This window comes from Sciurus carolinensis, chromosome 19 (genome assembly GCF_902686445.1).
Source record: "Sciurus carolinensis chromosome 19, mSciCar1.2, whole genome shotgun sequence".
Taxonomy (NCBI): domain Eukaryota; kingdom Metazoa; phylum Chordata; class Mammalia; order Rodentia; family Sciuridae; genus Sciurus; species Sciurus carolinensis.
This window is the reverse complement of record NC_062231.1, coordinates 15,116,119-15,132,202: the sequence shown is the minus strand read 5'-3', so window position 1 is coordinate 15,132,202 and position 16,084 is coordinate 15,116,119. Positions and strand designations below refer to the sequence as shown.

The 16,084-nt window shown below is 50.7% G+C and overlaps 1 protein-coding gene, 1 long non-coding RNA gene and 1 pseudogene across 3 annotated transcripts; 1 reads left to right on the top strand and 2 right to left on the bottom strand.

Moving 5' to 3' along the window:
• Positions 1–249: 249 nt before the first annotated feature.
• Prrt3 (proline rich transmembrane protein 3) lies at positions 250–7,814 on the bottom strand. Of its 2 annotated transcripts, none has more exons than XM_047534495.1 (4): positions 7,742–7,814; positions 3,779–4,842; positions 3,446–3,607; positions 250–2,632 (listed from the first exon to the last, which is right to left on the bottom strand). In XM_047534495.1, the coding sequence occupies exons 2-4, from the start codon at positions 4,785–4,787 to the stop codon at positions 861–863; spliced, it is 2,943 nt and encodes a 980-aa protein (XP_047390451.1). In that variant the 5' UTR covers positions 4,788–4,842; positions 7,742–7,814; the 3' UTR covers positions 250–860. The 2 variants fall into 2 exon arrangements, with proteins under 2 accessions (XP_047390451.1, XP_047390452.1); XM_047534496.1 differs by lacking the exon at positions 7,742–7,814 and adding an exon at positions 7,571–7,702.
• LOC124970937 (uncharacterized) lies at positions 2,878–12,037 on the top strand. Its single transcript, XR_007106230.1, has 3 exons — positions 2,878–3,074; positions 5,198–5,281; positions 11,780–12,037. It is a non-coding gene; the product is annotated as an uncharacterized LOC124970937 (long non-coding RNA).
• LOC124970936 (60S ribosomal protein L17-like) lies at positions 9,405–9,940 on the bottom strand (annotated as a pseudogene).
• Positions 12,038–16,084: the final 4,047 nt, after the last annotated feature.

The following is a 16,084-nucleotide window of genomic DNA, read 5'->3' as shown; positions in this document are numbered from 1 at the left end:
GAGGAACCAACGAAAGAGGGGAACTCTAGGTTCAGTACCAGCTGTCTTATGCAGGACTTGGATAAATGACTCACTTCTAAACTTCACTCCTTTCATTCCTAAAATGGATCTGGTAATGCTTTCCACTCAGGCTTAATTTGAGTTTTTTGTTTTGTTTTTTTTTTTCCTGTACTGAGAATTAAACCCAGGGTGTTTTACCACTGAACTACATCTTAGTCCCTCTGTGAAATTTTGAGACATGATCTTGCCAAGTTGCTGAGGCTGGCATTAAACTTGAGATCCTCTTGCCTCAGCCTCCAGAGTTGCTGGGATTACAGGCGTGAGCCACCGTGCCTAGCCTTAAGATGAGAATTACACAAGATGATGGATGTTGAGAGCTGAAATCAGTGCCGAACAGATGTCCCGATAAGACACCAATAGTTATCACCAAAGCCTTGAGCAACTTGTCCTCTGGTGGGGTACAGGATCCTGGCTTGACCAGAGGAACGCGGGAGCCAAATCTTAAGATTTTATTTCTTTGGCACAAAGAGGACAGTCAATCAGGACAAGCGAGGCTCATCTCTCCACATTGTGAGGAACCAGGGGCACTTGTTCCCTGTTCCCCACGCTCAAATCCATGCACCTCCACCCTGTATTCCCTGTAAGTCACGGCCTCTGTGCAAAATACCTGCTGAAAAAAATAGAGATATTTAAAAAAACAACAAAAATGGCGGGTGAATCACGCCTGGCTGTCGGGGATGGGGTCGGGTGTGCAGTAAGGTGGAGACCCAGGAAAGCCAGTTTTCCAAAGGTTCGACTGTCCTGGTCGGCCATGGCGCGTGGGTATCCAGCGCAGGATCCAGGTCCTGCGGCAGGACAGCTCAGAGCTCGATGGTATCGCTGGAGGCGCTGCGGGAGTCCCCGGGTTTGCAGCGCGGTTGCACCTCGCCCTGGGGCTCCCCAGGCCGGGCGGGAGAGGATGTAGGGGCTGGTGTCGCAGCGGGCAGTAGCTGCACTGTGCTGGGAAGTTCATCTAGGGGCAGACTGTCCACCGACGACAGCCCATGACGCCACGGATTCCAACTGATCTTGAGCGAGCCCCTGGAGAAGCTGTCCAGGGAGCTGCCAGAGGCAGCAGCTGTCCCGTCCGGCGCGTCAACTACGTGAGGCGGGACTGGCCCGCGCACGCGCACATCACTGAGAGACCGACAGCGGCCGCGGAGGAGCGAAGAGCCCGCACCGTCGAGCTCGGCGTCTGGGTGGCTGCCCCTACGCGACCGCAGCGCGCCCCCCGGCGGTGGGGAGGCCAGGCCGCGCAGGCCGCAACGTTGGAACACGCTGTCTCTCACTAGATGTTCCCTGAAGAGCGCGGCGTCGATGCTTCGGCTCAGGTTGATGGGCGATGGCGGCCGCAGGTCCAGCTCGCTTAGCGACGGCGCCGGACCCACGCTGCTGCGGGATAGTCCCGGGCCACCAAGGGGACCGCGACCCAGCGACGCAACCGAGCCCCAGGCTCCTGAATTGGGCGTGACAGGCGGCCCGCCTTCCGCCGGGTTGCGGATGAGGCTCTTGCTGATGTCCAAGCCGCCTGTGCCGATGCCACTGGGTCCGGCATAGCAGTTATTGGGTCTCTCCGGCACCTCGCTCTTGCCCGACGGTGCAGGGCAAGCCAGGCGCAGCAACTTAGCCCAGCAAGCGTGCTCGGTGGGCGGCCTGGGTCGTGCGGCGGCCACAGCGGCCAGTGCCAAGGCGAGCGCCCAGGTCAGCTCCAGCAGACGCAGCCAGAAGTGGACACCCCACCAGGCCCATGAAAAGCGGCCCACCCGGCCTGGGCCTGGGTACAGCCAGAGCGCGGCCGCCAACTGCAAGCCGCTGGCCAGCAGCCCCAGTGAGCCCGCCACGGCCAACAACCGTGGGCCAGGGCTGGCATCCCAGCCCCGAGGGCCTTCCAGCAGGCGGCGACGGCACAGGCAGAGTGTGCCTAGAGCCACCGACGCGCCCCAGGCGCAGGATAAACCCTGCGCCAGGAGGTTGAGCACGGGCTTCACGGAGAACAGGTCTGTCAAGAGCAACCCCACGCCGTGAACCAACGCCACAACCCCCAGCAGGAGCGGGTTCTGTAGCGGCTGTGGTAGCCCCACGCCCAGGCCGAGTAGGGTCAGGGCCGCCAGGGCCGTGAGTAGCAAGGGGAAGGGCAGGTTGTAGAGCACCAGGCCGGCGCGCATGCCCAGCCGCGCCTGTGCGCCATAAGGGTCGGTGAGCATGTAGGCAGAACGTAGTCCTGAAGCTACCAGCACCAGCACCGCGGCCACTAGCGCCAGCCGGGGTCCTGCCAGGGCGGCTGCCAGCGTGGCCAGTGCCAATAAGGCAGGCAGCAGGAAGAGAACTCCAACCCCATAGACGTGCAGCTCCCAGGAAAAACTCAGCACCCGTCGAAGGGGCCCCCAGCGCAGGGGAGGTGCAGTGGCGTTGGCTGGCGGGCCGGAAGCTGGCGCTGAAGCTGTGGCGCTGGCTGAGGGCTCCGGAGGGAGCGGCTGACCCAGGGCTCGCTGCGTAGTGACACGAATGAGGCCCCGTCGTGATGTCGATGGGGCCTGGACTGGGGGTGCTGGGGGATGGCTTTGGGGACGTCCGGGCCACTCCTCGGCTTCGTCTGCAATAATAATATTAAAATGCCTTTTGAAAAGTGCTCTTGATTTTTCCATCATTCTCTACTGTGGTTGGCAAGTTAAACATTTAACTTTTCTAAAAACATCTGTCAAATGAAGATAACAGCACCTGCCTCACCGGGTCGTGAGGAATGTTTAACATGGTGCCAGACAGTCAGTAAGCATGCAGTGGATGTGTACTACCATTTTTATCAAGGATCCTATTGAGGAAAGAAGTATCCCAGTATTTCTCATCATGGCCTGCATATTAAAATCACCTGCAGACCAAGGAATCAGAATTTCCTGTGATGTGACCTGGGCACTGGGATTTTTAAAAAGCTCCTCCAGAGATTTGTCAGTTGGAGATCACAGCACCAAATTATTCACATTACATGTTAGAACATTCTAGCTCCCCAAAAGAGGAAATGACTTCTCCCAAAGTACCCAGTAAGTATTAATTTATTTATACTGAGTTGTTTGAAAAAGTTCTTTGCCAATTACTTTTTCCTTTCTTTTTTGGTCCTGGGATTGAACCCAGGGTCACTTTACCACTGAGCAACACCCCTAGCTCCTTTTATTTTTTAGTTTAAGACAGGGTCTTTGCTGAGTTGCTGAGGCTGGCCTCAAACTTGGAATCCTCCTGCCTCAGTCTCCTGAGTTGCTAGGATCACAAGCATGTACCACCATGTCCAGCACCAATTTCTTTAAGCAGGTGTTTAGCTCCAGTTACTCCTGGGCTTCCTTTCACCTCTACATACATCACACGGGTTTCCGGTTTGGGGACAGAGTCCTTTCTCCCCCCAGACCCCCATCTGTACCTTCACCTGGCTGCAGGGCTCCCATAGGGCTCTCCGTTTGGTTTGTAGCTGGGCCAGGGTCTAACAGACCAGGGATGAGGGACTTGGGGGTGCCAGGAGCCTCCATTGCTCCTCTCACCCGCTGCGGGGAGATGGGGTCAGCTCCATTCATTGCTGCTATCTCTGAAATGACAAACATAGTCACCACCTTACCTGACCCTCCAGTGGTCCCCAAAATCAATTTGAACAAATGAGGAAAATGGGACCTAGAGGTCACACAGAACTGGGGCCTCTGACTGCCCAGGAACACTGCCCCTTCCCAGCCCTGCTCAGCACCCTTTCTTTGATACCTACCTGGCTTTGGCTGCCCATCAGGAGCCTCTGAGGCTGGAGGATGTGTAGGCTGAGATCCTGGGGAAGCCTTAACATCAGGCAGGTCAGTCTGCATGGGCTGGGGACCTGAGGAGCTGACTTCCCAGGTTTCCCCAGCTCCAGTCTTCTTGGGAGGCTCAGCCGGTAACTCCTCAGCAGGAGGAAGGCTCCTAGCCAATGCCAAATCTGGCTGGGCCCCTGCTTCCTGAGTGTTTGTCACCTCAACGGGGGATAGTGAGCCAGCATTGGGGGCTGCTGGATCTTGCTGCTGGGTGAAGAGGGGGCCTTGAACTGCCTCTTGGAAATCTTCCTCATGGCCAACCTCTTCTAGCACTGGCCTCTTGACAGCACCTGCGTGGGGCTCAAGAGTGTGGGCAGGGCCCTGGTGGTCTGAGGGAGAAGTCTCTGGGAGCCTGATCTTGGCTTTGGCCTTCAGACCCTCATCTCTAGGTGGTGGCTGCTCTGCTTGACCTTGGGGCTCCGGTGGAACAGGAGGAACCGTGGCTACCCTGAGTTGAAGTCGGGGAGTTGGGATGAAACTGAGGTGGGGGGCACCCACTGGGTGGGGGACGGCTGCTTCTGGCTCTGGAGGCTCCTGTGAATCAGGGGGTCCTGTCCAGCCCTGGGAGCTGGACCCTCGAACTATCTGGAGGTCATCTGTTACTGGGAGTCGCTCTCCTGGAATCCCATGAGCTGCTTTGGGCCCATGCAGGGCTGGGCCAAGGGGAGAGTCTACAGGCCTCTCAGGGCCTTCAGCAGGGGTCTGGGGGACATCTGAGTGCCAAGGCCCCTCATCACTGGGGTTCTCCCAGAGGACGTCAAAGGCCTGGGACTCTGAGCCCACAGGGCCTTTGGGATAGGTTCCTGGGATCACGTGGGGTTCTGAGTCCTCAAGTGGCCCGGGAAGGCCCCTGCCCAGGGCAGGGCCAGCCCCCAGGGACGGCAGCAGTAATAGCAGCAGGAGGCCATGTGCCCGGGGCCATGGGGCCATGATCTACTGATGTCTGGGTGTAGAACCCTCAACTTCCAGTCCTCACTGGATGAGCCTAAAAAGAGAAGAGAGGATGACGTGTGAAGGTTGGGGGTTCCTACGGCTTCCCTAAGGGGCTTATAGGAAAGAAAGAAGAGAAACATGCAGCGGCTTCGCCCCTGCTTCTAAACTTTTAAAATTGCATCTTTGGTCATGTCACTTGCCTGGCGTCAAAAGCTTCCATGGCTCCCCTTTGCCCTTAGGAGAGAATACAAGCTCCTTTCCTGACCTTCTAGGCCACAGCCATACCAGGCTGCTCACTTATTGTCCTAGTTCCCAGGGCTTTGCTCCTGTGTGCCCTCAGCTTGGCATACCCTCTGTCTTCTCTTTCTTTACTTATTGAAATCCTTTTTTTTTTTTTTTTTTTTCAGTAAGAGAGTGGTAGAGAGGAAGAAGAATATGCACCTGTCTTTGAGGAGGAACCAAGTTGGAATCCCAGCTTTGCCATTTTCTGGGTGAGTGACGACTTTTTTCTTTTCTTTTCTTTCTTTTTGTCATGCTGGGGATCCAACCCAGAGCCTCACATGTGCTGGGCAAGTGCTTTACCACTGAACTACATCCCCAACCCTTTTTATTTTGAGACAGGTTCTTGCTAAGCTGCCCAGGCTGGCCTCCAACTAGCGATTCTCCAGCCTCAGTCTCTTGAGCTGCTGGGATTACAGGTGTGCTCCAACGTGCCTAACTTCACTCCTTTGCCTCACGGTTTTCTCACCTATGACACATGGTTATAAGAGCACCTAAACTCAAGGGGGTTCTCATGAGGCTTAAAGAACAAGATGCATAGGGCCAGGCCTATCATAGGGGCTTAGTTAGCATTAGATCCCTTTGTCCAGAAAGTTTTTTCTCCCCATTTCTTTTAATTATTTCAACAAATAAATTGAACACACACTGTGTGCCAGGTCTGGGGGATAAAGTAGTGAGTAAGATTGCCCTCATGGAGCTGGGCATTCTAAGTGAAAGACAGACAATAAATAATTTTAGACAAGTTAAGCTATAAAGGAAATCAAACAGGGTTAAGAAATCAAGGGATGAGCGCCCATTTACACAGGGGGTGCCAGGAAGGCCTCTCTGAGGTGATAGTTAAGCCCAATGTTGAATAATAAGAAGGAGCCAGACATTTGAAGGTTGGAGGAAAAAGCATTTGGCAGAGGGAACAGAGAGTGTAAAGGTCCTGAGACAGGCATGAGCTAATGAGTTCACGAAATAAGAACACTGGCATGGCTAGAGCAGCAAAGGAGAAGCAAAGTCAGAGTACAGTGCAGTGGTGCACACCTGTACTCCCAGAAACTCAGGAGGCTGAGACAGGAGGATGGCAAGTCCAAGGCCAGCCTCAGCAACTTAGTGAGGCCCTGCGCAACTTAATAAGATCCTATCTCAAAGTGTGTAAAATAGGCTGGGGATGTAGCTCAGTAGTAAAACGCCCTAGGCTCAATCCCAGTCCCCCCCCCACAAAAAAAAAAAAATCAGGAGGGCAGGGGCTAGATCGAAAGGTGCTTTGCAGGCCATCATAAGGCCCCTGGACTTTATTCCTCATGTCCCAGGAAGCCTTTGGAGATGGGGACCATGGGAGCATGGGAGAGAGAGGTCAGTGCAGATACTCAGGAACAGTACGCTCACTTCAGCCTGGGCATCCTTCCTCCAGGAAGTCTTCCGTTCCTGATCCTCCTGGCATTGGCTGTCATGGTTACATGTATAACCATCTCCTTTCTCCCCTGTGGGCTTGGGGCTCCTGTCTCTTTAATTCATACCTCAGCCCCGGTGTACCCCTGGCCCCAGTGGGTATTCCCTAAAAGGTTCCTGTTTCTGAGAGTCTGTCCCCAGGGGGGCCAGGGTGACAGGAGGGGCCCACGACCAGGACAGGGGCGCAGTGGCTGCCAGGACTGTGCAGCCCTGGGTGTGTTCAGGGGCCAAGGCCTCGTTCTTTTCCTTTCTGGGAAACCGCTGTCTCCAAAGCTCCCAGGTTCCTGACGCTTGGTGGCTCATACACACCTTGAGAAGCTGCCCTTCCCAAGAGAATGCCCAGGCTCACCAGTGGTGTGGACAATTTCAGGGGGGGAGGTTCAATGACCTCTTGAGCCCATCCCCCAAACCTGAATTCAGACTCTGCCTTACAGCTTGCTTAGTTGGTTTCTCAGACATTCTCCAAGCACTGCGCTCTGCTCCTGGTCCAGGATAGGGGCTGGAGACCCATAAAGAGGTCTCAGTTCCAGAGTTGGAACTAAGGGTATACTAAGGTGATGGCCTGAGAGGCCCATAACACAGGTACTGGTTCATAATAGCGTTCCTGGGTTGAGCTACCCATTAGTCTCATGTACTAACTATAGGTCATTCAGCCCTCCTATTACAAGCAGGTAGGAGTATACCCATTTCCCAGGGGAGGAAACCAAGGTTCAGAGAGGTTGAGCAACTCGCCCAAGGTCACACAGCCAGCTGAGTGGACACACAACGGGTAATGAAGCCCACAGTGGCTCATCTTGCATAGGGGATTGGGACAGCTTTGCAGAGGAGGAGCTGCTTCGGTTGAGCCTTAGGTGATACAGATGCCATCTGCCTACCACCCCCGATCAGAGAGATGTGGGCACCTGCAGATGAGGCGGGGGCTGGCCCAGGGCTGGGGACCCACTGCTGGAGAGACACTGGGGGCTGGGGAGATCTCCCTGCCGCAGGACCGGGAGAGAATGGCCTGGGGGCAGGGCGAGGGCTGCCGCAGGGCAGCCTGCAGGAGCTGGTCCATCTCGGGTTACCTCTCTTCCTCCTCCTCCGTCTCCTCTCTCCCTGGCTCCGCGCCTTCCCGCAATGTCCTGGGTGGGGGTGGGTTCTGTGCAGGCCTTGTCGCCTGCACCCGCGAGGGGGGCTGCAGGCCACGCGCCCTGCCTGGGTCCTGCCATCGCCCCCTCCCAGGGCCAGCTCCTCACCTGGGCGCAGCCCCGCGTTCACCTTGCGCGCGTCCCCGCAGCCGCTCCACGCCGCATCCTCCGAGATGCTCAGACTTGGCTAACAGAGCCCGGCGCTGCCGATCGCCGAGCCCGCCCACAGGAGCGCCAGCGCTTAACCCTTTCCCCTTAGGGGTGGACTCTCCTCCCAGTCCTGATCTCCCCTCTTCTCAGAGCTTCTCTCAGAGCAGAGCTGAGGTCACCTCCCGGGGATGTGGGAAACCCTGCAGCATCCCTGCAAGCAGGAGAGCCAGCCTCTGTTTGCATACCTCACAAGACGGGGAGCTCACTTCCTTTATATCTATATACCTGTATCCTTAATAGGGATACACATACACATACATACTCACCATTGGTAAATCCTCCCTAGAGCTTGATGTGCATTTTCCCGATCATTTTCCAATGCAGTTACATATACATCTTAAATAGAAATGAGATCATACTATGTGTGCTGTTTTTTGTAAACTTGCTTTCCCCGCTTCACCTCACAAAATATCCTGGCACAGATCTCACGTACATATCCACGGATCTACTTCACTTCTGTGTTTGCTATTGAGAACACCTGTATATGGTCAGCTGGTAATCTTTATTTTTCCTGTCTCTTGTATTTAGATACTTAGCTTGTCTGTAGCCATTTACCAGCAGGAATAGCGGGGTGGGGGCGTTCTTGCATGCATATCTTTGTGCACGCCGATACCTGTCAATTTTCTTGCTGAGGCATGGTTAGATCGGTGGTTCTATACATTTTCATGTCTGATTGACACTATCAAATGCCCATAGGTCCCTCTTTGGACAGTTCCTGATATCCATCACTACACTCAACCCATTCAGGGAAATCCACACAAGAAATAGGCATGCTTAGTTGGATGTGGTGGCACATACCTGTGATCCCAGTGACTTGGGAGTCTGAGGCAGGAGGATGGCAAGTTCAAGGCCCTCCTCAGCAACTTAGGGAGGCCTTAGCAACTTAGTGAGACCCTGTCTCAAAAGGAAAAATAAAAAGGACTGGGGTTGTCACTCAGAGGTAAAGTGGGTTCAACCCCCAGAACCAAAAAAAATTAAAAATAAAAAATAAAGAAAAAAAGGAAGGAAGAAAAGAAAAGAAGAAAAAAAGAGAGAAAGAAAAATTCTTTCCGAATTAAGTGAAAATCACTTTCCCAGTGGTTTCCTGCACCTGGCTCTGATACAAAAGCAATCCTCAGCCCTCAGTGTGTCTCATGTGTTATAATTTTAAGTGTTCGGTTCCTGATAGCTGGTAGAAGCTGGGGCCTGCATCATGTAGCTCTATTTGTTTGTTTGTTTAATTCTATTTTAAGATGGGATGTTGCTATATTCCCAGGCTGATCTTGAATTCTTGGGCTGAAGCGATCCTCCTGCCTCAGCCTCCCAAGTAGATGGCCGGCCTGCAGCTCTGGACTCTGGAAGGTGGTACAGGCTGTTCTCATCTCACCAGATCATCTGACCAGCTCTCTTCTCCCTGTGTGAGCCCCTTCCAAATTGGAAAGGCATCTCTCATTTCTCTGGAGTCTTCTCCTTCCGTTTCTTTCAGAACAGGATTCTGGGCTCTCACTGCTGTGGCATCTCTCCTGTTTGCTCTTTTTTGTTGTTGTTTTTTAATTTTATTTGCATTTATTTTATGCTGAATTCATTCCCATGCCATGAGTTTTTGTTAATTTAGTTTCTTCTGGGACATCTTTTCCTTCTGTGCAACCTCCTCTTCTGGTTTAGGAACAATCTGTTCCTTTTCAGCGAGGATCACCCTGGCAGGGGGAACTCTTGTATGGGTTAATCCGACCGTGAGCTCTCATCTTGGGTGCTTGTTCTCCTGGATATGTTCAATGACCAGAGAATCTACGTCTAAACCCTGAAGTTTAATGCATTACTCTCTGCATTTTTAAGCATCTGCAGCAAAAATTCAGCACTCCTTTTGGGCCACCGTCCCTGCGTCCAGCCCCACTGTTTGGCCTGGGCACACCTACCAACTCCACCATTGTAACGCTGGAATGGCACACATTGCTTCCTTTAAGTGACATCCTTCAGGTGCTTGGTAGCTTTTCGGATATGCATACCCTTGATGGCCTGTGCGGTTTCACGGGTGTTCTTAAAGTGAACACGAAGATTTGAACCTCTTGATTTGCATGATTTTGTGGGGTTTTCTGGGTCAAGAGAGTAGGGGATCATTTCCACAGATCACCTGAGGCCGCTTACAGGAAGAGCTCCTGTTTGCTTCTTACTGCTCAACAATGCACCCCTTAAAGTATGACTCTTGGGAATGAACCCTGTTGGCCATAAGCTGAACTTTTACCTCCCCTTTCCTAGCATCTACTCCTGTGTTAATATGACCTCCTTTCACCTCCCCTTTCCTAGCATCTACTCCTGTGTTAATATGACCTCCTATAGTTGGATCTGCATCGCCCCTCAAGGGTTCATGTGTTTAGGCTTGGTCACCAGCCTGTGGTGCTACTACTGGGAGGTGGGGAACCTTCTGGAGGCAGGGATGAGTGCAAGAAAGGTCACTGGGGTTGTCCCTTGAAGGGGTTATTGGGACCCCAGCCACTCCCTCACTCTATGCTTCCAGGCTGGCACTCTACCAACTGAGCTATCTCCCCAGCCCATACCACATGCTCTTGACATCATGTACTGCGCCACAGCAGACCCAAACCCAACAGGGCTTTATGGTTTAGATATGAGTTCCCCCTACCCCCCTCCAAGAGACAATGCAAGAATTTCCAGAGGTGAAATGATTCGATTAGGAAAGGCATGAACTAATCACTGGATTAAACCATTCATATGGATTAAGTGGGTGGTAACTGTAGGCAGGTAGGGTGTGGCCCTATGAGATAGGTCACTGGGGATGTGCCTTTGGGGTTTATGTTTTGTCCCTGGTGATTGGAGTTGTCTTTCTGTTTCCTGGCTGTCCTGTCCTGAGCTGCTTTCCTCTGCCACACCCTTCTGCCATGATGTTCTGCATCATCTTGGGCCCAGTGCTGTGGATTCAGCTGACCGCAGGCTGAACCCCTGAAACCGTGAACCAAAATAAACCTTTCTTCCTTATAAGTTTCTTATCTCGTGCATTTTGTCACAGTGACAGAAAGCTGAGTAACATATCACCTCATGCTAAATCGATGTTTTTGGCAGGCCACACCATTTTGTTAAACAATGTGGATCTACTAGGTCTTCCCCATCTCTTGTGTGCTCTTGGTTTCTTGACCCTCAATCTAGCATTTGACCTGTTTGTTGTTGCTTTTGCCTTGTTAGATCTGACCAGTTGTTCTATCCTTGTTGGACGTTCTCTGGATCTTGATTCTGTATATAGCAGATAACTGGCATTTTGGGAGATTGTCCTTCTTGAGAGTATCCTAATTTCCTTTGCAGGGGTCTTTCACCTCTTCCCCTGTGTGCAGTTTTGGTGGGAGTGCAGTCTTAGAGTCAATACAGAAGCTGCAGGGTCCAGACTGCTCCTCTTGCTGCCCCTTGTGACCCTTCAACGTGCCTCCTTTGAGATGCCAAGATCCCCTTAGCTGAGGCTCAGCGCTGGCCTGGTTCTCTTCCTCAGTTTCTCCTGAGGCAGGTGGGTGTGTGTCCAGCCCTTGTCTGCAGGACTGCCCTCTTTGGAGTCTGGAACTCCAATCCCACAGGGTTTCCAAGTCACCCACTGGCAGGGGTTCTGAGACCCTAGACAAAGGCAGGAGAGATCATGATCCCTTTGGCCAGAGACCAAAATGAAAGCTGATCCTATGGAAAGAGGAGACCCAGGGAGTGAAAATGAATGTGAGGGGGGAACATTAAGCACCAGGTGTGAGCAGAAAACCTCTCAACTCCAGAAGGATCTCTCAGTTTCAACCTGGGGGCTCTGGGATAACAAGAATCAGAACCTGGGAGGTGGGGGAGAGTGGTAGCCAGTAGCTCCCATTTGCCAAGCACTTAGCTTGCTAACAGCTGCGGCACACACCTTGTGTGGCTTCTTCTTTTTAAGCCCTCACAGCAACCCTGTATATCATTGTGTTCTTCATTTTACAGCTCACAAGTGGAAGCACAGAAAGGTTAAGCAACTTGCGAAAGGTCACACAGCAGCTAAAAAGGCCATAAGTTGGACTTCAAAGCCGGTGCTTTAATGATGACAACACCCTTCTGCCTCTCTGGAAGCACCTCAGAGAGGAGAGAGGGGAAGATGAAAACTCCATGCCTCCCAGATGGTCCCTGCAGTTTGGAGGAGACTCTATGAAAATAGGCCCTCCAACCGGGAGCTCTGTAGAAAGGACTTCAGACCAGCACATCTGGGAGCTGTTGGGAGCTGTCACTCAAAGGTATCCTGAAAGGAAGGAAAAGGTAAAGGTGATGCGTCTGGCAGGCATGAATTCTCAGGCCTGGATAACGACCAGAACAGTTGGCTGGTCACTCTGGGAAGCACAACCAATAAACTAAGGCAGGGCGGGTGGGACCTGATGTGGGCTGGTGCACCTGCCCCGTGCTCTGCCAGCTGTCCTTAGCTCTGGGGACATGAACGTTCTGATGTCACTAAGCTGGCCAAACTGAGTCTTAAGGGCTCCTGGAGTCTTAACTCATTCTTTCTCCACCAGTATCAACTAAACAAACCTGATCTTTTGAAAAAGTTTTTGGGCTGGGCATGGTAGCACATACCTGTAATCCCAGTGACTCTCTTGAGAGGCTGAGACAGGAGGACAGCAAGTTTGAGGCCAGTATGAGCAACTTAGCAAGGCCCTAAGTAACTTAGCGAAACCCTGTCTCTCAAAATAAAAAAGATTAAAAAAAAAAAAAAAGACGGGGGGGTTGGGGATGTAGCTCAGTGGTGAAGTGCCTCTGGGTTCAATCTCCAGTACTGGAAAAGTTATTTTTTGCTGGGTGTAGTGGTGTGTTATGATCTCAGTAAGTCAGGAGGCTAAGGCAGGAGGATTATAAGTTTGAGGCCAGCCTCAGGAACTTAGCATGATCCCCAGCAACTTAGTGAGCCCCTGTCTCTAAACAAAACAAAAAAACAAACAAACAAACAAACAAACAAAATAAATAAATAAATAAAAAGACTGGGGGTGTAGGTCAATGGTAGAGTGGCTCTGGGTTGGGGTGGGGACTGTGAGACAGTCATTCTAGCTGACTGAACAAGTGTACTATGATTGTAATAGTTTTCCTGGACATTTTGTTTTTCCTGTGCTAAGTGCTGCTTAATTCTTCTTTTGCTTCATCTGTGTACCCATCACCAGTTCATTCTTCTTCATCTTTTTTTGAAGTGAAACATAACCTGAAGATTTGATTTCCGCTCCAGATAAGAATATTTTCAAAGAATCACAGAAGTCTCCAGAAAGTACAAATAACATGGCTTCTTCAACAGATGATTAGCAGGGGTGGGGGGAGGAGAACGTGGAGGGAGGGAGAAGTATTATGAAAGAGACTGAAGAGACATAGCAACCAAATGCCACAGGAGGGCCTCCTTGGGATCCTCATTCAGACAAACCTGATGTCAAGAGACACTTTAAGACAATTGGGAGAAATCTGAATATGGCCCAGGTTTAGAACATCATAAAGAACAAGCCTGTTTATGTCACAATGGCCTTGCAGGTTGTTATTCTGTAGTGCTGGGGATGGAACCCAGGGCCTCATGCATGCAAGGCAAGTGCTCCACCACTGAGCCACATCCCCAACCCTTTCATGAGTTGTTAAGAAAAAATTCCTTACCCATTAGAAACACTTACTAGAATGTTATTTGTGAAATGGTATCTGGGGTTCACTTTAAAAATATTCCAGTCCCCACTCTGCCAAACAAGTGGGTTGGGATATATACATACATATGTGGATACACACACACACACACACACACACACACACACACACACACATGATTGGCACAATATTGTTAATTTTGAAGCAGAGTGATGGACACACATGCTCTTGTGCATGTTTGAAATTCTCCATAACAAAACATAAAAAATGAAAAAGATTCAAGAAACAGAAGCAGGGAAAAGGTTACCCTGGGCTGGCTCCACCATCTTGAGCAGGTTGCAGAGATGAAGTGTTTTGCTGGAGGTGTGGCTCAGTGGGGGAGCATGTGCTGAGCAGGGAGGGCCTGGGTTCCATTCCCAGCTCCAAAATGAAATAAATAAAAATAAAATGTTAGGCACTCACCTCCCTGAAACCCAGGTTTTTGAACCCTGCGGGTCTTCCCAGGCTGACTCCAGGGAGCAAAGCCCAGAGCTGGAAGGGAGCCAAGGTGGGGCCAGGTGGAAGCAAGGCAGCAGGAGGGTGGCAGGGTTGCATTAAAGCACAGAGAGGCTCAGGGACATGCTGGCAGGCCCTGTGACCCCTTTGCCCCCAGCAGACACAGAGGTCTCCCTGATGTTCTTCATCTGTAGTCTGGGAGCCTACGGGAGCCACTTGTGACCATGATCATGGGAGACCTTGAAGTCAGCCTTTTGGGGGCTTATGATCCTTTTTTGACAGGTATAAGACCTAATCCATAGAAGTCACCTATTCATAGTGTACTATTCAGCGTGTTTTTTTGTCTTTTTTTTTTTTTTTTTTTTTTTTTTTTGGTATTAGGGATTGAATCCAGTGGCACTTAACCACTGAGCTACATCCCTTGTCCTTTTTAATTTTTTATTTTGAGCCACTGTCTTTCTAAATTGCTTAGGGCCTTGCTAATTTGCTAAGGCAGGTCTTGAACTTGTGATTCTCCTGCCTCAGCCTCCCAATTCATTGGGATTACAGGTGTGTGCTACCATGCCTAGCTAGTGGTTTTCAGTAGATTCAGAGTTCTTGCCTATCACATTTTTTATTTATTTTTTGTGGTACTGGGGATTGAACAGGACCTCATGTATCCTAGGTAAAACCACTGAGCCATGCCCCCAGCCCTATTATGTTCAATTTTAGAACATTTTCAGTATCTGCTAGTTTGTATCTAGAGTGTTCCCCAAAAGCTTGTGTTAAAGGCCTGGTCACCAGTCCGATGCTCTCTTGGGAGGTGGTAGAAGCTTTAAGAGGTGGGGCCTAGTTGGAGGAAGTTAGGTCATTAGGGGGGGTGTCCTGGAAGTGGGTATTAGAACCCTGGCCCCTTCTTTTCTCTCTACTTCCAGCTGCTATCAGGTGAGCAGCAGCTTTGCTTCACTACACCCACTATGGTGTGCTGCCTCGCCACAGGCCTAAAAGCCACATGGAGTGAAACCTTGAAACCATGAGCCAAAATTAACCTTTCTTCTTTTTTTTTTTTTGTATTATTTTTTTATTTTTTAGATGTTGATAGTCCTTTATTTTATTCATTTATATATATGTGGTGCCGAGAATCAAACCCAGTGCCTCACACATGCTAGGCAAGTGCTACACCACTGAGCCACAACCCCAGCCCTTAACCTTTCTTCTTTTAAGCTGAATTTCTCAGGCATTTTGGCACAGTGATGGAAATCTGCCAAACACATTACCCCAACAAGAAACTCAGACCCATTAGCAACCACTTCCCATTCTCTATCCTCCACACCCTGGCAACCACAAATCTACCTTGTATCTCTACGGATTTAGTAATTCTGGATGTTTAATAAAACATGGGAGGGGCTGGGTGTGTGGTGCAGTGGTAAAGACTTGCTTAGCATGTGTGAGGCCCTGGGTTCCATCCCCAGCACTGCAAACCAGAAGGGAAAAAAAGGGACGGGGATGTGTGGTCTGATGAATCATGGCTCATCTGTACTGTAGCCTCAGTACTTCATTTCCTTTTATTGCTGAATGTTGCCATATTCTGTACCATATTTTATTTATCCATTTGTTAGTTAATGGATGGTTGGGTTGTTTCCCAACTTTATGAATCATGTTGCTATGGCCGGGTGCCATGGTACATGCCTGTAATCCCAGCAACTCAGGAGGCTGAGGCGGGAGGATGGCAAGTTGAAGGCTAGGCTGGGCAACTTAGTAAGACCCTGTCTCAGAATAAAAAATGAAAGGGTCTGGGGGTATAGCTCAGTGGTAAAGTGCCCCTGGGTTCAATCCCCAATTATCCACCAACCACCACCTTGCCAAAATGCTATGAATATTTGTTTTGTGTGAATGTGTTTTCATTCGTCTTTACTAGTTGTCTATGGATAGGACATTTAGATTGTTGCCTTTTCCCCTTCTACTGTATTTATTGTTTCCATGATCATTAGCAAATGGCAATAACTGCCTCGCACCTACTGCTTAGTGTCTGTCGGCAGCACTGGTACACAAGGTGTTCTAGTTGGCAAGCTATTGAAGGCAATAGCAAGTCCCTTTTTAATTTCTGATTTAAAATTTGCCCAGAGGTAATTTTTATTTTTTTCTTAAATCAGCCAATTTGAGGGCCTCCACGTG

Bases quoted from the DNA above. Each gene is read 5' to 3' on its own strand.
- Prrt3 (XM_047534495.1), bottom strand. From the start codon at position 4,787: ATGGCCCCATGGCCCCGGGCACATGGCCTCCTGCTGCTATTACTGCTG. The intron at 3,608-3,778 runs GTAGGTATCAAA...TTGTCATTTCAG, and splicing joins TGATGGGCAGCCAAAGCCAG to AGATAGCAGCAATGAATGGA. The intron at 2,633-3,445 runs GTACAGATGGGG...TTATTATTGCAG, and splicing joins AGCCCTGCAGCCAGGTGAAG to ACGAAGCCGAGGAGTGGCCC.